Source organism: Xiphophorus couchianus, chromosome 5 (assembly GCF_001444195.1).
Source record: "Xiphophorus couchianus chromosome 5, X_couchianus-1.0, whole genome shotgun sequence".
Lineage (NCBI taxonomy): Eukaryota > Metazoa > Chordata > Actinopteri > Cyprinodontiformes > Poeciliidae > Xiphophorus > Xiphophorus couchianus.
The window spans coordinates 6,909,060-6,931,072 of NC_040232.1; the positions used below are offsets into that span (position 1 = coordinate 6,909,060).

Consider the following 22,013-nt stretch of genomic DNA (forward strand, 5'->3'; position numbering starts at 1 on the left):
CATACATCTCCTATCTGAAAATACATATAATATATCTTTAATATAATGTTATTAAAGAAGTCTTTAATTGGATTTCAGACTGGTCAGAACACAAAGGAGGATATTTCAACTTTACTTTATGACTGGTCAATTAAAGCCAAGTCATGCAACTTAACAGAAAATCTGACGTCATTTTTACTAGTCAGGATGTAATTTAAGATGCCTTAATAACCTAATATGTATAGTCATAAACCAATTTTAGAAATCAGGAGTGTAAATGTGGTGGAGCCCATTTTATGTTAAAACAGCCTGCCCTATTCCCTGGCCTTCTGAGATCTAAAAATTTCAAATCCAGCATGTTTAGCAGAAGGAGGTCAAAACCTCAAAAAGTTTAAGTAAGCAGAGCAATTTATACTTTCTGCCTTCCAATCGTTTTATAGAGGCTGCCGTTTTCTTGTAGTAGCAGCTTGAATAAATGGCATGCCTGTGTAGAAATATAAATATACTTTCCTTTTAAACATCTTCTCACACCTTCAGTGCTTTTTCTGCCTGCATTTATAAACTAATACTGAAAATAGATCAACTTCCACTTATCAGTGTCTGTTGTTGATGGGGTCTAGTAATATTTAGCAGTGCTGCATTCCCTGATTGAATTATTGCAAAATAATTTGATTTCCTGTGATCGCATGTGAATTTTTAATGCATGCATTAGCAGCTCTTCTAAGCATAAGTACAAATGAAAACTACCTTGGAACAATATTAAGCTACTTAACCTTTATTACCAATCCAGCCGTTTCCTTTTCCTTCTTTCTCTTGCTGTCCTTTATGTGACACACAATCCATCATTTTTTTGCTCTCTCCTCTTTCTCTCTCTCTCTTTCTGCAAATCCTCATGGGCTTTCAACACATTGTCACCCAATTCAAGGTGTGTGTGTCAGACAGTGTGTTTAGAGTACAGGTGTAATTTGTGATTTTCTCTCCACCCTCTGTGATGGTGTGATTTGGTGCCATGGGGGACGGCTCTGGAGTGCATAATGTGGCTCTGTGTCTTTGAGACTAAACCATCCTGTGAGCATCACCATGATTCAGTTTGAGGTGGACGCCCTGCGTGTGCTTCATTTGGATTTTTTTTCCCCTTTTAAATCATAATTTTGTTTCTGCATTAATTTCTTTGTTACATATTATTAATCCAAATAGAAGTCGTAACAGTAGTCATAATAATCATAATGAAAGTGATTATTATGGTTTGAACCATGCAGTGATCAGCACACTGCTTCCCCAAATGTCAGGATCTATAATCATTTTCAGCTTCCAATAAGCTCCTCAGTGAGCCTGCAGGGGAACACTGGTCAATCTAATAATGAATCCCAACACTAACTGGCAGCTGCTTTCCAGACAGTTACAGTTATTTAGAGAACCAGGTCCTGTTCAGCCACATGAAATAAATGACATGTCAATAATGCCTTTGGGCTGTGCTTGTTTGCGTCTTATGTACGGAGCGACTTTTAGACCGAATCTGCTTTTCAGATAACAAACTGGAAATGTTCTTACTAAAACCTCATAGCAAACTCTGTCCTGATTTTATAAATACAAGTGTTCATTAGTAAACAAAATACAGAAAAGCAAGATAAATTTAGAGCAGACTGGTGTTTTACTGCATTAAGAAATAAACCAATGAATAAAGAATAAAATAACATAAATGTTTACAACAGACCAGTTATAGTTTCATCCAGCAAAAAGGTTTGGGATTTCACAATCAATGGCCACTTTAATAGATACACCTTGCTTGTTCCGATATAGATAATTATTTATTAGTTTTTTGTTTTAAATATCTGAAATACTGCCGAACTAGTGATGTTACCTTTTCTGTTTTATCCACAGTTTTCACTCTATATTGTTGTTTTTTTAAGCCATTGTGAGACACAGTGGTGAAAACTTAAACTGCTGCTGCAAAGTAACTCAATGGGGTTGTTGCTAAGTAACCAAAGAGAGAGTTGTTGCTAAGTAACCAAAGAGAGAGTGAGTTAGTTGATGCCACCAACCTAGCTTGGCTGGCTGTGAGAGGTTGAGCGACTAAAACCTTTCCTCTGCCTACATCCCCCAGAATTCTTTGTGGTTCAGTGAAATTATTGAAAATTTAATCAGATGTATTACCTGTTGATATTGATAACATGCCTATCATAATATATGTTGTTACTGATTTATTGTCCACCCCTATCTTAATGTTTCTTGACATAGAGAACACAAGGTTTCAGAAACATTCCTCAGAGATTATGGTTCATATTTCCACAATAGTATCACACATTTACTGCAGATTCGTACACTGTAGTCATAAACAGAAAGAAAGGTCAGCAATAATACTCCCACACCATTATGCCACCTCCGCCGACCTGAAAGGCAGGATGGATTCATACTTTATTTAGTTTATGCCACATTTTGAATGTCACGGCTGAAACAAAAACTCATCACAGTAGGTTGTGCTGTCGGGTCAGCTCCACTGTCCCTGTGGCACTTTGTATCCTATAGCAATAACCTGGAGTTCAATTTGAGACGTACACTGAAAGGGGGCTGAAGGTGAACTCTTAAAACAGATATATATATAGTTTCTGTTGCTGCATGGCTGAACTTTGACTCCTGTGTGCTGTTTTTAATGTTTTATCCGTGACACAGAGCCCCAACCGAAAAGGATCATAAACAGAAACTACATATAGAGAAAGATAGGAAAAAAGGTTTTATTTATTTGATTTGTTCTGACTTTTAAACAGGTTGTGCTAAGATTGCATTTGGGCACAAAGCAGGTAAAACATTTTTAAAGTAAAGTCTTCCCTTTTTGAAAAACATAAAGTTTGGGCAAAGTTTCTCTGTTTGACAGTAAGTAAGTAAATAAGTAACTAGAGGTCACCTCAGGGCAGCTGTGTCTTCAATCCAGTAGTTTCCCATCATCAAGGTGTAAATGTGTGCCTGAATGGGAATGACTGATTTCATTGAAACATGCTCATCCCTAATAAATAGGGGTGAGCATTTATTGTGTTAAATTTCTTAATTTTTTATTTATTGTTGTCATGATAAATTCCAATTAATGATGTTTTAAAACCCTAAAACTGTCCATAATGTCAGGATTATTATGTTTACCATTTTCTCCACTGTTTCTTCATTGATGGAATCGGTAAATATAAATCAGTTTAAAATATGATTAAATGCAGTACTATATGCTGTTTAGCAGTACAAACCACACCTATTTATGTGACTGGTGTCCCAAAGACACGTATTACAAATGGACATATTTACTAGAGCACTATTTGTGTTTATGGGTTTATGATTGTGTACCATGCAGTCACACCACTACGGTTACCAAAACAGAAGCAATAAATAGTTCCCCTACTAATAAAGCTCTACATGAGATTTGTGTCATTTAATAAGTAAATAAGTACAACATAAATCACAGTTAAGTTATACATAGTAAAAAAAACAGACATTAAACACTCAAAACAATCTTGAGTCAAAAGCCTGGTAGGACAAACCAACTTAAATTGTTTTTGAAAATCCTCCACAGACTCAGCAAAGCGAAGCTGCTGGTTCAAGCTGTTCCACAGTTTAGGAGCCACAGACTGAAAGACCATGTCCCCCTTCATTTATAGCAGAGTACATGGAGCAGCTAGGAGACTCTGGGCTTGGCACCAAAAGCCACAAGCAGCAGAGTGTTTGGTTAGAAACTGACACAAATAATCAGGAGACTAAGAAACTAGAACTTCTACATTTTAAGACCACGGGGGTATATGTTTAGTAGATTTAGTAAGTAAATACACATGGATTCTGAATAGCTTACAGACGTAAAACTGATTATTTGTCCTGATTGGTAAAAAGAGCATTACAGTGGTCCAAAAACAATTAAATAAATAGATTAATACTATTCTCAAGATCTGCCTGGAATACCATGTGTTGTGTAGAGGAAATGTTTTCTAAATGAAAGAAACAGGAATGAGAATTAGATGTGAGTCAAAGCCTAATGAGGAATCAAATGTAACTCCTAGAACATTTGATTCTTTTACCGGGCAAAAAGAGGCAACTGCCTGATGGATTTCAGAAAGCAGGTGATGTAGAGCTCTAATTAAAGTCTCTCTTTTATTTGTGTTTAAAACCAGAGCATTGCTAGGCAGCCCATCACTGATCCAAGATAAACACTGGATGAGGGTGAACAACCAATCCAGCTAGTCCAGTTTAAAAAACAGATACAGCTGGATGTCATCTGCATAGATGGGATAAGCGATATATTTGTGAAACAGAGTTTAACACATTTATCATTGGCTGAACATGGAACGGAAATAAAAATATTGGTTTGGAATTGATGATTTTACAAAACAAAGTATATATTTTTAAAGCATTCTTAGATTTGATTTGTCTTGACAAAGGTTTACAGATGTATCCTGAACCCTCGATCCATATGGTTCAGTCTATTTCTGAACTTACTTCTTTTCCCCATGTTGCATTACAGAAGCTTTCTGTCTGCACCCATCAAAACATTTTAGAGAACAGAGAGAAGAGACGTCTCACTATATGCAGCCTTGTTACCACAAATAACCGAAATGCCCTGCACCTGTCTCTGAACCCAAGACACAGGGCTTCCACTTAAAGACACAGGCCAAAAGTCGTCTTTCTAACTTTACTAGAGGGCCCAATGAAAGTTGTCATAGCTCTTTAAATGGTCACATTTTGCTACATTACAACCACAAATATATATTCTTCTTAAAATTTTATGTAAATTGCCATTAAGATAATTAAGATTAGGGTGATTTAGAATTATTCTTATTCAAATCCTGATGAATTGCAAAAAGATTTCATCCTCCTCTCTACATGGTAAATGCCATTTGCAATGATATCTCAACCCCATCTAGTGCAGTTGAATCCACATTTTACAGTTTCAAAAAACATGACTTAAATCACTTATGTAGTTCTTTTAAACCTCAGTCAAAATATATGTGATGTGACTAGATGTCAAGTATTAGATGTGGCAGTTTTTGACTTGAAAATCTGATGCGGTTGAAGACGAATGGAGCTTGCCAGTCCAACACAGTTTAGAAAAAATAAGCATGGTATGAGTTTTCAAAGTTTTATTTGTGGTTAGTATTTACTGTGTTTGTTACACCCACACATAAGGTACCCCACAGTGCCACCCACTGATGGCACTGTGCAGCCGAGTTTATTGGTACCAAATGATGGAGCTGAGACAGGCATGTGGTGAATTTGGCAAAAATGCTGCTTTATATTAACTTTGTGCTGTGCCTCTGATGTCAAACAAAGAACTGAGATCTAACAGCACACGTTTAGAGACAAGTCAACTATCAGACGGCATGAGAAGATCATTGAGAATATATCAAGTGCTTTTAAGCTTCCCTATCAGTCTCTCAAGATCCTTTTAGATCTTTCTGTTGCAATTTATATGCAAACAACAACCAATATGCAGCAGGCTTTTCAAGCATCATAGGAACAAAAATGAACACATATGTGACTAGCCACAACAAAACCAGGAAAAAGTCTCCCAGGGGACAGTTTGAGGTATTTATAGGTTCTGAAACTGTGGATAATAAGCTTTCTAATTATGTCAAACTCACTGAGATAAAACAAAAACTATAACCATTTGAATGTTTGCACTCTGTGAACAAGATTAGTGAGAAAACAGGCCTCAGACTTTCAGAAGAATCATTTCCAAACTTGATAAGGTAACTGGGGATGTTGGGAAAACATTACTGTGCAATAACTTCTGCCCCAGCATTAACAAAGGTGAGCTTTTGTCTGATGTATCTAGTTAGAATTATATAGTTTTTAGAAGTTTCAGAAGTTTTGTCCCATTTTCTAATAAGGCCTCGAGCTTCTCTCTTGTGAGCTTTTGTCATAGTCATTTGCGAACCCTGAAATTTAGAGGAATTAAACCACACAGGATTTTTGACAATATAAACTTCACTTTTTAACAGTTGTTATCTCTGAAGTAAGGGTGTACACATGTTGGTTTCAAGACGTCCAGTTACTCAGGTGCCCTACCACTCTCTTCCTGCTAGTAAATAATTCGTCCATGTGTTGTAGAAATCTCAGAAAATTAGGATTTTTTGTGTTTTTTTGCTCTGGCAACTTGAGTGTAAAGGTGGCTTATTAGATTAATTAGAGCCTTTTAAACTGTTGTGTAATTCAAATATCAAAATCATTAGCGTCTGATTTTAAACAAATTTGTCATTTAATGGGAATTGACCATGAGCAAATATGTGGGCATAGAGCACAAACTCATAAATTCAGAGACTAAATGTATATGGAGATCAGCAGAACTTTGACCTTTAGTGATAGTATTTTTTAATAAAGAGCGAACATGAATGGATTCTGCTCGGTCACTTATGAATTATACAATTTTTAGTTGGGTTTTTTTTATAACTAAATGACCTGTACTGTTACACCCATGTGTATAAATCTTAAGACGTGTAAGAGGATTTTAAGGGATTACATGTAATACAGCAAATTAAATCTCATCGTAATAATGGGATGGAATACTTCCAGTTTATCTGTCTAAGGAAATTTCAATACATTTTTATCAACCCAGTCAGATACATAATAGCAAAGGTTGGGTCACTTGTTGGTAAAGGTCATTCTAACTCCCAAGAAAGCCAGCTGTCATGTTCAGCCTTAACTTGTGCAGATTGTCCCTGTGGGAGATGCTTCCATTGGTTTCTATCACATACAACACTTAAAAAAAATGTATAAAATCACCACTTCTTAAAGACAAACATTCACATTTATTTCTTTAGATTGCTGAGTTACTTGTGAGATAAAATGCAAATGTAACTTGTATTACTCTACCTAGTTATTTGCTTCACATTTCATAAGTAAAGGAAGATATGTTACCTTAATGTAGTGCTCTACTATTGCCTTCTGCAACTACAGTATACATGGTTCAAAAAGCAGTTAAACTCAGATGATAGTGATTTTTTATTTATTTGTTTTTTTCAGAATTTAAAAGAACACAGACACCATATACATTGCACAGAGATTCTACTGCTGCAGAATTTGTGCAGGATGTCGCAGCACTGACCCTATTATTTTTCATTCTTGCAATTGCACTGAGAGAAACTCACTGGCCCCAGCATGCCAAAAACTCCAAGTGGCTCCAACTCTGACTGACCTATCTTCTCATTGATTTAGCTAATTACTCTGCATAGAGCATTGACCTTTCATTCCCATATAGTAAGGTGATCATGAAGTGGCACAACAGATTCATAGCCCATCCTAACACAGCCACACGCTTTTTCACACCTTTCATGCCAAGGCAAACAAAACAAAATCAGCATGCACATTTCAGAGACATGAAAGTTCCTCCTTTGGACATGTTATGTTTTTCAAATGAACCGACAGACTCACAAGACAGCATACCTTTACTGAAAATATTTCCCAAAACTGACCTGCCGTCTTTTCTTAACAATCTTTTGTGCCTGTAAATCAGACAGCTTTCTTTGTTCTCGTGACTTGGACATGCAGTACTACGAAATGTTAGGAACTGAGGTTGCCAAGGCACAGAGGGATTAATGTCACACAGAAGGCCAGGTGTACAGATCCATCTTCTCCGTAGAGGAGTACTCCCTGACAGGTGGATGAATGCACAGTGAATAAGTCAATTATTTTGCATAATTGATCCCATGAATGATGTATAATGAAGTCAATATGGTGTAAGCAATAAATTGTAGTGTATGATTGGTTGTCTAAACACAATGGTGCCTTTTCCAGAGACAATGACGGTAAATGAAAATGGTAGCATTTGGAAAGTGAAGGCATTTAGAGAAGATAAACCAGGAAATAACTAAATAGTTTCTCGCTTTGCCAGCAGCCCAATGACTAATAGATCAAACCTTTCTGTTTGTTAATATGACTTTAACATTATGAGCATTATGTTTACTTTATAAACAAAAGTATGTTTGTTCCCAACAGTAAGAAAAATCTGGCACTACTAATGAGATTTTTCCTGACATTCAGATAGATTTTGAAAATATTTGTGAGGTAAGGTTAGAAAATATGGCCAAATCAAGATACGGCATGCTATCAGAGCCCCAATAAAAAAACTGAATGCAACATTTAATGATGTGCACACTTATGCAGCCAGGTTATAGCAGCTTTTTGTTTTTATTATTTTCTCCCAAATAGATCATTTCATTGAACTCAGACACAAGACATGCATTAATTAAAATATAAAAAGTTGCATTTTTCCATCATAGCTTACACTTTTATTGTGGCTATAGGCCAGTCAATATACTACTGTCATACTATTTATGAATTTGTGTACAGTAGAGGATTCCTGTGAGTATTGCGTTTCATTTGAGCCCTTATTGATGACTCTATGTCGAAGCATAGATGAGTTACAGCCGTTTGAAGTATGTATGTCAGATGTCTTCACTGTGATCTATGTGGAGGTTTCAAATGGATCAATATGGATAATGACTGGACATAAACAAACAGAAACCTGTCTAGAAATGTCTTTTTAAACAAATTTGAAATATAAGTAGATAAGACTTCCCTCTACAATGTTATTTTATTTTCAGTGCATACCTTCAACACTCCATATGTAGTAACTTACAAATAAAAATCCAGGCCAGACAAAAATGTTTTAATTTGTTAAGAACATTTTTATAGCTTTATAGAACATTTCCATGATTAAAGGACTAATGTTTCAGCAAGACCTAGAGAAACTCATCCATGTTTTTATCTTCAGTCACATTGGTTACTGCAACAGTCTCCTCACAGGTCTACCTAAAAAAATCAGACAGCTGCAGCTGATCCAGAACGCTGCTGCTGGTGTTCTGACTAAAACCAGGAATATAGAGCACATCACACCAATACTAAAGTCCTTCACTGACTCCCTATAGCTCAGAGAATAGAGTGATTTATAAATCACTGAAAAGCTTAGCACCACAATTAATTAAAGATCTGCTGTTGTCATAGCAACGTTCCAGACCTCTCAGATCTTCTGGTTCTGGTTCTGCTTTGCATCCCCAGAACCAGCACCAAACATGGAGAAGCAGCATTCAGCTTCTATGAACCACAAATCTGAAACAAACTTCCTGAAAACTGTAAAACTCCTGAAACACTGACTTCCTTTAAATCTTGATGAAAACCCCACCTATTTAAAGTTGCTTTTGAAACATAATAAATGAAACATTAACCAAGATGTTGATGTGTAATGACAGCACTTGGAAATATGCAATTAAATGTTTTAGTTGTTGATTTTTGAGTTATGATGCACAACACTTTGGACTGACTTGTTCCCGAAATGTGCTATTAAAAAAATATTTGATTTATTGAACTGCATGCTAATTACAGATACATCTTCGACTGCAAATATGGAACATTTAGATCATGTACTCCAGAGGGTTCAATTTGTGTATGCTCTTTTAGGCTCTTTCAGGCATCTTTTGTGATTTTGCTGCCACTATTTAACAGGTCTTGGCGTGTACTCTTTTACATCCTTTATTGTACATGTCCACCTTACTTTATAAGTCCAGAAAACAGAACACATCTATTGTTAATGCACTAAGCCACAAAACCAATTATCAGTGTCAATTTTAAGTCAGATATTCAGAATTCAAATATTACCAGACAGAGGAGCCCTGGTGTTCAACTCTCAGAGAGACAAGCATTATTCAGCAGGCTTCATATATTATACATCCCTGTATGTGTTATATCGTCGGTTGCCTTCTAACCTAGTTTACTCTGCCTGTGGTGTGCGTAACTGCTTGTATATGCATTACTGAATGCAAAAAGGAAGCAGTGCATCTGTTACCACTATCCAGAAAACCCACAGCAGAAGCAGCTGTCAGTATATTATCTACATACATGAGTATCTATATACATGTCTTCGTTTTGTGTGGCATAGTTATTGTCTGACTGTATGTTTAACTCTTGACACATCAAGCTTGTTATTGCTGTGGTTTACCACACCTAAAGCTTTTATGGACCAACTGATTCACATTGTTTGGGAGTATATTTCCCCCTCAGAACATAGAATTTCACATGCATATTCTGACTGAACACAGATTTTTGTTTTGGGAATATACAGTAGCTACTGAATAGATTCCCAGATTTCACTTACTTTATTTTTTTCAATTTGTTGTTAAACACAAAAAAATGAATTAGCCACTCTCACGCCAGCAGCTTACTGCATTTGGGGATCTAGATATTGTGGAGATCAATCCGAGCGAAAGAATGGGGTAGAAAAGGGATTTTAGCAACTTTGAACATGACATGGTTGCTGGTGACAGACTGTCCTCCCTGAGTATTTGACAAAACCTCTTTCAGCTCTACGTGCCATCTACAAGAAGGGCTGATAGTGTGGTCTACTGCAGTGTTTTTCAAAATGGGAGTATTAGGACAGCCTCAGAAAGTTGGATCAAAGTTAAGAAGAAAAAGAAAATAAAAAGTTAAATTCCATACATTTTTTTATCATATTTTTTTAATTGTATATGTTTTTAACATTACTCAGCAGACTTTATATATCAAATGTCCAATGTTTTTCGATCATTATTATAAAATACTAATTAAAATTACTTATTATAATGTATTTTGCCATGCTCATCTTTCTGATTGGTTGCAAGTCACATTTATCAATTTGCTTTGCTCCTCAAGCTAGCGTAGCAAAGAGGAAAAGAAAAAGTATGTTTCCGACAAAGATAAAATAAAAAGGGAACCGTTCAGCAGTCCTGAAGTGGCGGACACTGATGAAAAAAAAACTAAAACCTTTGGTGAAGATGACGGAGTACTAGGGCCACACTAAGAAATAAAATAAATAAATAAATAAAAGAAATTACAAGAATAAACTCATAAAATTACCATAATAAAGTCATAATATTACAAATTTATTCTGGTAATATTATGACTTTACTATCGAAATATTATGACTTTACTATGACATTATGCTCATATTATTTCCACTTTATTCTTGTACAACTTTATTCTCGTAATTTTATTTGTTGATTTATTTTATTAGTATGGCCCTAATACTCCATTATAGTTGGAACTGTGAGAAAGAAATCAAATCTTATGTGGGATAAGATACAATATTACATATGTTTCAATAATGAAAAGAAGGAAGGGATTGTGGTGAAAATGTATTGTCAGGTAATATATTATAACATGAACATCAGATTAGTAAAGTCATTATATACATTACCTGATGATAAAATGTTCCACCCCAGAACTCATGGCCAACTGAAACCCAAAGGTGTGAGGCAAAATTTATGCTAAATGAACATAATAATTATTGATAGTGATTAAAAATGAGAATAACATTTGAAAAGTTGATGTTTTGTTACATATTTTGAAGCAGTGTCTGTGGATTTTCAAAGGGGGCCCAGCCAAATGCCAATGCTGTTTGGGGGGCCATAGCATGGGAAGTTTGGGAACCCCAGGTCTATGTATCTGTGAGACCTCCTCTGTGTCTGCTCTGCTTTATAACTGACTGTTAGATGATCAAGGAAGTGCCTGTAAAACATATTGCGCCCACTGAGAGCACTGTGGCCGGAGCGGGTTCAACTCAGAACATTTTTTGTTTCTTTTGTCAGTCCTGGGTAGTTCAGACTCTTCAGCCACTACAGTGGTTATTATCTGATAAAACATTTATGTAGATGCAGCCCTAACAAATGCACTAAAACACATTTAAGGCAAGGATTCTGCTATCAAGGTCAAATCCACTCATTTACACACATGTGAGAAAGTCTCTCTTTTAACACAGCAGGAGCATTCAGTTCTGCTTCTCAATGTCTTTCACCTACTTTCTCTGTCGTTCTTTCTCACACACACGCACGCACGCACGCACACACACACACACGCCTTCACCCCTATACATGCGTGTCTAACTTTTTTTTCAAGCAGCCAACTAGTTGGGTGCCCTTTGCCGACTGCAGCACAGCATGAGCAGAGCCCTGCTGACTCGGCCTCTGTTGATCAATCAACACCTACTAATGGGGAAGGAGATGAAAGAGGGAGAGAAGGAGATGTGGATGGAGGGAAAATGGAGAAAATATATAGAGACAGGGGATGGATGGGAGGGGTGCTTATATGGGATGTAGGGGCCAGTAATAAGATCGCTGTATCAGGGCTGTTTAACCCAAATGCAGGAAATGACACAATCTCAATTCATGGCCTGCATATTGAACTCATTACTGTGGATCACCAGCAGGAAAAATGGGTCTTCAAAAGCGCATATATTTTTCATGTGGTGTTAACATGAGATTGTATTAGGACAGCTCGGATGTTTGTGTGAATGAGGGGTGGCCCAGCGCTCATTCCTCCATTTTTTAGCTTTTGTTTGCCCAGGCTTCCTGTGGCTCTTTTGAAGTATTTCCATGGGCATTGTTGCATTCAGCACTCATTTTAGGTCTAGTTTGTAGGTTCATGCTAACATTTTGTACTTTTTGTGTCTGCAAAACCCAAATACAATTCACATGTGACTTATAGTAAAAATCCACTAAATTGAATGGAGGGAAATGGATAGATAGATAGATAGATAGATAGATAGATAGATAGATAGATAGATAGATAGATAGATAGATAGATAGTTTGTGCCGAATAGATAGCATTCGATGCGGCTTGCTTTCAAAATGGCGGCTGTGTTTTAATAATTCAAGCTCACCGCAGGAGGCCTCTCTTTGATGTTTCACTTTGAAGAACTAGTTCATCCCTTTCCTTCACTCTGTTTGCCGTCTCATGGGTCCGTCACCTGTCACAAAGTCAGCCTGTGAAGCTCATTCCTCCTTATCTTTACTCACTCTTTCTCCTCTTTCATCAAAAATCTTCCATCCTTCCATATCTGTTATTTCCACTTTGCATGGAGTAAATAGCTCAGCGCTCATGGCTACGTGTTTTCTTTCTCTCTTTCTGTGTCTGTCTCCCACATATTTACATTCCAGCGTATCAGATTTGAAGGCCTGTGCTTTTAGCCTTTAACTGTTGCAAAGATTATAACAGCATTATTTATTTATGACCAGTATATTTTCTTAGAAACCGCTGCTGTTTTTTTTTGCTCATTTCAAAGCTAAGGTACAGACTGATACCATAAAAAGAATAGTAAAGAAGGATGTGTCTTAACTGGTTTTTAATCTTTTCATTTCTTTTATGCTGAATTTTCCAGTAATGATCAGTGGAACGGTTTCAAGGAGCAGTCATAAGTTTAGATGCATGCATCTTTGGCACTAATCTGTATTCATCTTTGGCTTTTTTAATGATGAACAGCTACTTTACCACACTGGAAGGATTATACAACATCTGACTCCAACATGTCCAAATACCAGCCTTAGAAAGTTGCAGAAAAACTACACACTTTTTTTAGTCAACAGCAAATGCCAGGCAAAATTCTGTCACTACATAAATATTCCTCTTGGCAGAAATGGTAGAAGTCAGTTATTTACTTTTTTCCAGACTTACATTTCAAGTCATTACATTCCCAGTGTAGTAGAGAATACCAGTAGCTTAATGTTAACCTGTTTTTTCCATCCAAAAGCCGGTTTCTATGTTTCTGTGTGATTTGACCTGCAGCTGTTGATTTGAGAAAAAGTTGAATAAGTTGTTCAACTTTTTCTCGAAGTAGTCCTCCTTTTTTTCCTATTCTGTCCACTCTATGCAATGCACGAGTATAAAACAAAACCCTCAGCATGATGGCAACACCACCATGGTTCACACTTTGACGTTTGACACCATGATCTTTACTTTGTTGTACCTTACATCTAATTCTTTGCCTCATGTGACTGTAAACATTTTCGCCAGAAGGCTTCCGACTTGTAAATGTGGGGAGCTACATGTTTTAGTTCAGGTTTTAGGTGTCTACTTTAGATTAGAAATTTATTGTTGAAGTTTGGGGTTTATGAGAGCCTTACTGTAGAACAACTTTTGGTTCCAGGTTTGTCCCTAAACAGACTGACCAATTTCCCTCCACCGTTTGGGTGAGATAAGAAAATTTTGACACAGTTTGTTGTTCAAAGAAGACAATGATCCCGACATCACATCAAAGCCTGTTTTTAATAAACCATATTAATATTAGGTTTCTGGAATTACGTTTAAATGGATGGACTTATTAAACAACAATTTATAAAGCAGCTCTGCCAGTTCTAATAATTTCCTACAGCTTTTCGTGATTCTGCGATTGCGGAAATTCAACAGATCCCTGCATTTTGAAATGTTTTTTTGCAACGGCGCATTATTTGTGAGTTTACTACAATGTTTTTTACTGTCAAAAACATTGGGTTTGAAGGTGGCAGTATTTCATACTTTTACTTGTCTGCTGTTTCAGGTTTATTTAATGTCTGTGTTTGATAAAGTTCAACAAAAATTGAACTAAGTGCTTTTAAGAACAAGCCTGTTTGCGTGTCCAATCTGTCTCCTTTTTACTTTTTGTTCTCCTCTTTTTCTTCTGTATGTAGATTTTGCAAGGGGTTTAATTAGATAAAAATATCGCAAAATTACTTGCAAATATTTCTAAAACATCATCACAAAGTCAGTGATTTTGATTGCAAGATGGTTAAATATATCACCATAATTAATTCCATGAGTACATAAAACATGTGATTTGTCTGCAATTTGTACATTTAAACATTTGCACCCAGTTCTTGTTTATAAAATCCATTTCAGTTTTACATTTCATAATTTTACCCTGGAAAAGAAAACAGCTGAAATACTTGATTAAAAGCTCCAAGCTAACATGGAACCCATTCTCAGTGCGACTGTATGTAAACTCCTGACAAGCACTGTATATGTGCATACCAGGACAAACTAATGCAGTTTTTGTGAAAAGGCCTTGAGTGTCAACTTGTTCGTAGCACCAAAGTTGCCGTTGGCAGAATGAGCAGTGTGTGTGTGAAGTAGGAGCTCAGAAAGGACAGAAAGATCATCAAGTAACATTTAATTACTGACAGCCTCCGGGTCAATTTATTTCTGTATTTATTCATTGCAAAATATCATTAAACTCGAATGGAGTAAGTTTTGGCAAGCAGTAAGCATAAGATTGAAGACCTGCAGATGGAGGCTTTCTTCACAAAGGGGTAAATGGCCAGGTGGTTCGACATCTGCACATTCTTCATCTGTCCAAGTTCCTCTGTTGTTTTAAGAAGGCACTGCAAAATATTCAGATATAATTATATAGCTAAATGCACCAAGTTTATTGATAGCAGTAGAAAGAGCCTAATGTCAACTCATCCAATCAGCTTTTATTTTACATCTGCTGCTCTTCTTGTTCTCATTAACTCTTAAAGTGATCTCAATTTTTTTTCTTTTCTAGGTATACTGTACAAGGGCAATGGTGAGAATGTCTTTATCTCTCAGCAGCCCCCTGTCATCAGCAGCATTATGGGTAAGTATACATTATTTTAACATCTTAACATTGTGATAAAGTATTATCCTCTGAGGTTTCTTATGGGGTTTTCTTTCTTTCCAATTTAATGTTTCACATCAGCAGGTAAATCTTAATTTGGCCAAAATAACCTAAGTGAACACATAAATCAGTTTTCAGATGAGGCTTTCATTTAAATGAAAGTTGAATATTTGTGAAATCCTGAGTTAACTGTGACAAACTAAATTTTTTTGAAAAGCCGAGGTCATTTCACTGTTTGACCTCTGAGATAATAAAAAAAAAAACCTGTCTGGCAGCAGGGAATAGATTACATGATTACCTCAAAAAGTAATAAACCATGCCCTGAAAACAAAACACAAAGGAAGTATCACTTCTAATCACAAGGCACAATAGCTGTGCCATTACAAACGTGTAAAACTCTGTTACTATTTAGCAAATGTCGAAAAGACGCAATTTCACAATTGCAGTGTTTTCATTAGATAGGAAACACAATTAAAATCAAGTTTGTTCATTCAATAAGTTACTAAAAAACATTCTGCGCCATGATCCTCTTACCACTTCCTGTCGTCTTGTCTTTTCCACCAGTAGTAACATCCGGTTGTTGATTTCGACTTATGTGATGCGATGAAAGTGTCTCCATTGCAGTTTTGCAAAATTTTGATGCAGCCAAAAAAAAAACACTGTGTAAAACTTTATAACAAAAAATGAGAGTTTTCTCGAAACTGGGGCTTTTCTATTAAGCAAATTTATTTTCATACTTACAATATCAGGGCTTTTGTCTGACATTAAAAAGTTTGATGCTCTGGAATATTTAAATTAGAGATGCAAACAATTAATCTACTCATGGTTAATTGTTGCTTAATGGTTTATTACGTTAAAATTAGTTTCAATCAGATAAACTAATATCGTTCTTTTAGTGTAGTAGTTTGGCCTCCATCCAGGAGAGGCCGCTGCAGGGAAGTTTTGCGCTGAGCCAGTTGATACAGGAAAAGATAAATGGTGCAAACAAAGTCTGGTGTGGGATGTAAATAGGATTTTATTCAAACATAATCACTCGGCAAGCTCCTTAAGTTTCATAGCGCTCATTTAGCCGAAGTACTGCATGACAGAGCAGCGTTAGCATACTATGGAAAGACGGTTGGCCATCTTGACATAAGAAAATAGCCGCTTATCATTTAATTGTTAGTTGATCGATAAGATAAATCAACTTTAGATCAACTCAATTAATAACTTCCATTCCTAATTTAAATAGGACAAAACAGCAAAGGAAATAAAAATAAATTAATAGAACTGTATTTGTTGATGAGTTGAATGATTTCTCTGGTAAAACTAAATATTTCACTGACTAAAACTGACTGTGAATCTCAGGAAACGGTCGGCGACGCAGCATCTCCTGCCCCAGCTGTAACGGCCAGGCAGAGGGCAACAAGCTGCTGGCGCCTCTGGCCCTCGCTTGTGGAGCGGATGGCAGCATTTTTGTCGGGGACTTCAACTACATCAGGAGGATCTTCCCCTCTGGGAACGTTAGCAGTGTGATGGAGCTCAGGTAACAACGGAGGGAGGAACACTGGTTCTTCCTAACTTCTTAAAACAGGGCAAACTCCACCTTAGTATCCTACAAAGAAAGCTCTAACTGCAGTACTTTAAAGTCAAACGCTTCCAAATCCACGGCTTCATCCATGTTTGTACGGTTCAGATGATCCATGCTCATGCTTCGTGTTGAGTGTTTGTTTCTTAGATCTCAAACCCTAACATTCATCTGAAATCTTTCTTCTAATGATTTCTATGAAGCATGATTTCAGTCTGTTGTGTTGTCTGTTTCTCAGTAATTTCTCCTGTAAGTCAATCAATCAAGCTGTCGACTAACTCATGTCTCTTCTGTGTTTCCTTGCCTTTGCTTGCACTGTGTTAAAGAAACAAAGATTTCAGGCATAGGTAAGAGGGGATAAATATTTTCACCTGTTTTTTTTTTACCCTTTTTCTTTTTACTGTGCTGTCAGCTCATTTTAAATATCAGATTCTTCTCTGTCAATTTTTCTGGCTTACATTTGTCTGCAATGGCCACATTTTACTCAGCAGAGTAAAACAAACATGTAATTGACTTTGTCAGGACTATGAGAAGGAGCCTTGAAATAAGATGCTGTCATCTTTCTTTTTTCCTGATTCCTTTCTCCTTTGCTGTCACTCCCTTTCTTCCTCTTGTCTTGACCTGTTTTCACACAAAATCAAGCCCCATCGACTGCTTGTCAGCTCAGATGAACAGCAAAGCATCGCTTTAGTTTCAGCTCTTAGCAAGGAGATCCCGCAAGGAGAGAAATTGGTGGTTTGGCAAAAGGTTTTGTTTGTAACTGGTCTCCTTGTTTCTCCTCTGTGCTTTGTCCTCTTTAATAAAATAAGTCTAAGTCTTAGGAGCAATCACATTATGTAGATGGCTTATTGTAGATGGCTTATCGTAGATGGCGCACAAGTAAAAGAATAAGAATGCAAGGGAATGAAAAGGTAAAAATAAAAGACTGCACTCATTTATATGGAAGAGGATTAGGAAAGATAATTCTGACTTTTTCTCAGAATTCTGAATTTTATTTCAGAATTCTGAAATAAATAATTATTTCAGAATAACATCTGAAATAATATTATTCTTTATTATTTTAGAATTTTAAAATTCTGCTAAACTTTTAGAGTTTTATTTCAGAATTCTGACTTTTTTCAGAATTCTAAGATTCTGGCACTAAATTGAGAATTATGAGAACTGAACTTAATCTCAGAATTCTGACAATATGGCAATGTAATTCAGCAATGACAATGTAATTCTGACAAAGAAACTGATAATGTAGCAAACGCCGTTTGATCACCTGCTAAATCAGGCTGCTACTCCTTTTTTCTTTTCTTTTTTTTTTAAACATGTCAAAATTTTAGCACCAATTCTGAATTTAATCTCAGAATCATGACTTTTTTCTCAGACTATTGACTTTTTTCAGAATTTTTTTTCTCCCCATTCTGACTTAAATCTTCTGATACCAATAGTCAGGAATCTGAGATTAAGGTCATAATTATTTTTTTCAGTGGCCCTAATCCTTAATCCACATATTTAAGTTAGTGAGATTTAAGTGACTAAGAATGGAAAAATGATTATAGGTTAATAAAATATTGAATGTTGGGACACTATGTGCTTTAAGTTACTTCTCTTTGTACTTTAAAGACACCATATTTTGTGGCATATTTAAAGTAAATGTAGAACTCCATCTCTGCCACCTCTTTGTTCCTAAACAGAGAGATCTCGTTGCTTCGGTCATTTGCCACAATACTTTAAAAGTAAAACCACCTTTCACCAGATAAAAGGGTTTAGATGTAAGGTGCACAGCTGGAGTCTGTATGATTTAAAGAATAAAATCCAGTTGGGTACAAACTGTTACACCGCTGCCATACTATCACATATCCGCCTTGAGTTTCAATGGCTGACAGTGAAAATCCCCATGAAGACACAGTTATATAGTGAATAATGTTCCAGAAGCGCCTTTCAAAGAAACTGATAATGTAGCAAATGTCGTTTGATCACCTGCTAAATCAAGCTGCTAGTCCTTTTTTCTTTTCTTTTTTTTTCAAACATGTCAAAATTTTAACACCATGAGCATCACAACTCTTACTATCTGTATGTCATGCAATCAGAGATTAAAGCAAGCTGATATGTAAGCTCTGACAGGTGATGTGACGCATCCTCAGATTTAATTGTGAAAAATTTCAGTGATGTTTGGAAACTAAGCTGCTAATGGCCCATAACAATCTGTTCATGTTAACAGTAGTTTCTTAATATTAACCTCACGGATGTTCAACCTCTTAACTTACCTATGTTTTCACTGCTATCATCTGATTATGAAAATATCATCACATTCTATCCATCTTTTTTCAGAAATTGAACATTGTCTCTCATTTATGAACTATACTTTGCTCTTAATGTACTTGAGAGTCTATTTTGGAGTTTACTGCTTGGACTAGTAAACAAAAGTTGTACGTTGTCGTCACCATAATATACGTTGGCTTTTGTTCTTCCTCTAAAAGTCAGTGGACTCAGTTTCACGTCCCGTCTGTGTCGTGTTTCAGGTCAAGTTTTGCTTTGGAATAGATATGTGGCAACTTTCAGCCTTTGTTCTGTTATTCTGTTGTTTTACTTCCTGCCATCTTGAATACTCTGTCTTCTTTTGCTTTATCCTTCTTGTTTTCCTTTACTCATTTTTCCAAGCCCCATTCTTTCAGTGTCTCCTAAGATGACTCATTTGCTCTGCACCCTTCACCCCTTTTCACACTCCATCAGTGCCTTCTTCCTTTCTTTTCCTTTCTCACTTTTGCGTCTTTGATTTTTTTTTTTTTTTGCTTCAGTCCTTGCCTCCATTTCCCCTTCAGTGTTTTACTGAGCCCTGACATGTTTGGGTAATAGAGTGCTTTCCACATGTCAGCATCCTCTTTCAGCTCCAAATAGATTCACGTTGTGAGAAATCTTTTAAGGAGAAATTTCATTCTTTATCCTGAGAAACATGCTGTTCTGTTGACATGTTGGAATATGAAGCGGAAGAGACGTGTAAAAGGTGAAGTAATCAAATATAAAACTTGGAGCTGAAGTTGTCAACATGTCATTGCTTTCCATTCACAGATGTGATTTGTAGATAGGTAAACATATATCCTCTGCCTTCTTTTTGAACTCTGATACATATCTAAACACACACTTTTTTTTACGTTTAATTAAGTCTTCTTTCCCAATGCTAGTAGCATGGTTTCTATCTCAGTTTTTTCTTTTTTTAAGTAATAGATTGTGTTGTCTTCAGCTTTAGATTGTTTCCTAATAGGATATTTCAGTCCACATAAAGCCTTGTGTTGTTCCTCAGTTGTTTTAAACCTGCCTGTTTATTTTTAGCTGTCCTAATTAACACCCTGTCATCATCTGCTGATAGTTACTGACCACTGGGACTCGAGGCCAGAGGCCAAAACACACACACAGCCTTTACATGACAGTGCAGCGGGCTTCCTCAAACTGTGTTACAGAAAAGTGATAGCGCTCATTAAATCAAAGACACAGCTATTTTTAACTATAGCACTTTGTCTTTTAAAAGTGTTGAGGAATTTAAAGAGCTGGCAGAAATGCATACTTCCCTCATCTCTGCCAGAGTTTCTCCACCAGCGTTTAGCTCATGATTCTGCCAGTTTATAAAAATTTATTTGGAGACAAAGCTGTTTTATTTAGCAGCTTAACATTGGTGCTTTGTAAAACAAGCCTCGAAAACATTGGATGACATTCTTGTAATCATTGGCACTTCATTGTTAGGTCAGTAAAAACTGATGCAATCGCTCCACACTACATTGTATGTAAACATCACAACTAGGGCTTTGCCACATCTGGCTTTCATTTTTTTTTTTTGTTTAAATTCTTTTAGGGATGGACTTTAATTGAATTCAACTGTTGAATCACTACATTTTTGTCGAGCTAATTTTTGACAACTGAGATCTCCAGGCACTCTACAGAAAAATGTAATCAGATCAATATTCAGTTACAACCATTCTGATCCAGTCCTAGTTATAAATTAAGTTAATTTTAGAATAGAATCCCAATTGTTTAAAAGCATGTGGCAACAGTAGAACAGAGAAACTCCATTTTAACGAGAAGAGATCTCCAGAAGAACCCAATGAGCCTGCGGTTTTTCCACATTACATTTACACTTTAAATGAGATGCTTAGGCCTCTCACAATAACAAATTTTGCTGGACAATAAATTGTCCCAGAGGTTATTGCAATGAACGATAATATTGTTGTTTTGAAATCATTTTCAACGGCTTCTGGCAATGGCATAATAATGCAAGAACACACTCTCAAAGATCAATAAACTTTAAATTCTAATGAACATTTAACAGTGGCACTGGAAGACTTTTTAAATGTCCAGCATAAATAAACTGAACAACAGAAACATCAAATAAAATTAATTAGGACGTCTCTGTAAACAAAAAATGGCTAGTTGAGACCAAAGCACCAGACTGAAGACTTCAGTCATCCAGTTTCTGGTAGAAAGAGGGAGAAACAAGAAAAATGATAAATAATACAAATGGAAATTATTGAGCTAGTGTTAATTTATCATGTGATTAATTGATTTATTGCAACATGCCTAGAGATGCTGACTATCTCATTCAGTTAATCTGTTTGTCCTATAGAAAAGTTTAAACATTATTGCCTTCTCCACCAAAGCTAACTTTATCCCTATGCCGTAGAGATTTACTCGTTTTCTTCAGGCTGTCATTTTTGCATGTTGCATTGGGATGGCACCAGGCAAATGGTCCAGCATCTTATTCTTAGCCAATAGAGATTTGGAATTCCTCACTGTATCCCACTTTCAGCCAATCATCCACAATCCATTACAGTTTCCCTTTAGCCCACTGGAACCTTGACAAACACTCCTGTTTCTGCCCATTTGTGATTTTCTTTTGCTGTGCATTTCCCATTTTCCAGCCATACTGCTCAGAGTTTTCTGGCTTGATGTTTCCACGTCCTTTTTGGTCTGCCTAGATGTTGTTTTACAATAGTCCATTTTGTTTGGAATTGCTTCAGATTTTATATTGTTGGAGCTGACAGCTCTGTTGTTGTGGCCATCAGCCAGATACAACAGCTTGTTAAGATCCCAAGCTCTCATTTA

The 22,013-nt window shown here is 36.3% G+C and overlaps 1 protein-coding gene across 11 annotated transcripts in view; it reads left to right on the plus strand.

Annotated features, from left to right (window-relative positions):
- The window catches only part of tenm3 (teneurin transmembrane protein 3), a 287,657-nt gene that overhangs the window by 230,551 nt on the left and 35,093 nt on the right, over nucleotides 1-22,013 (plus strand). For 8 of the 11 annotated variants that reach the window (XM_028017268.1, XM_028017270.1, XM_028017273.1 and 5 more), the window contains 3 exons: nucleotides 15,272-15,343; nucleotides 16,712-16,889; nucleotides 17,258-17,278. In XM_028017268.1, the coding sequence (XP_027873069.1) occupies nucleotides 15,272-15,343; nucleotides 16,712-16,889; nucleotides 17,258-17,278 (271 nt within the window). The remainder of the gene's footprint in view (nucleotides 1-15,271; nucleotides 15,344-16,711; nucleotides 16,890-17,257; nucleotides 17,279-22,013) is intronic. The other 3 variants (XM_028017271.1, XM_028017274.1, XM_028017278.1) reach the window with 1 other exon arrangement.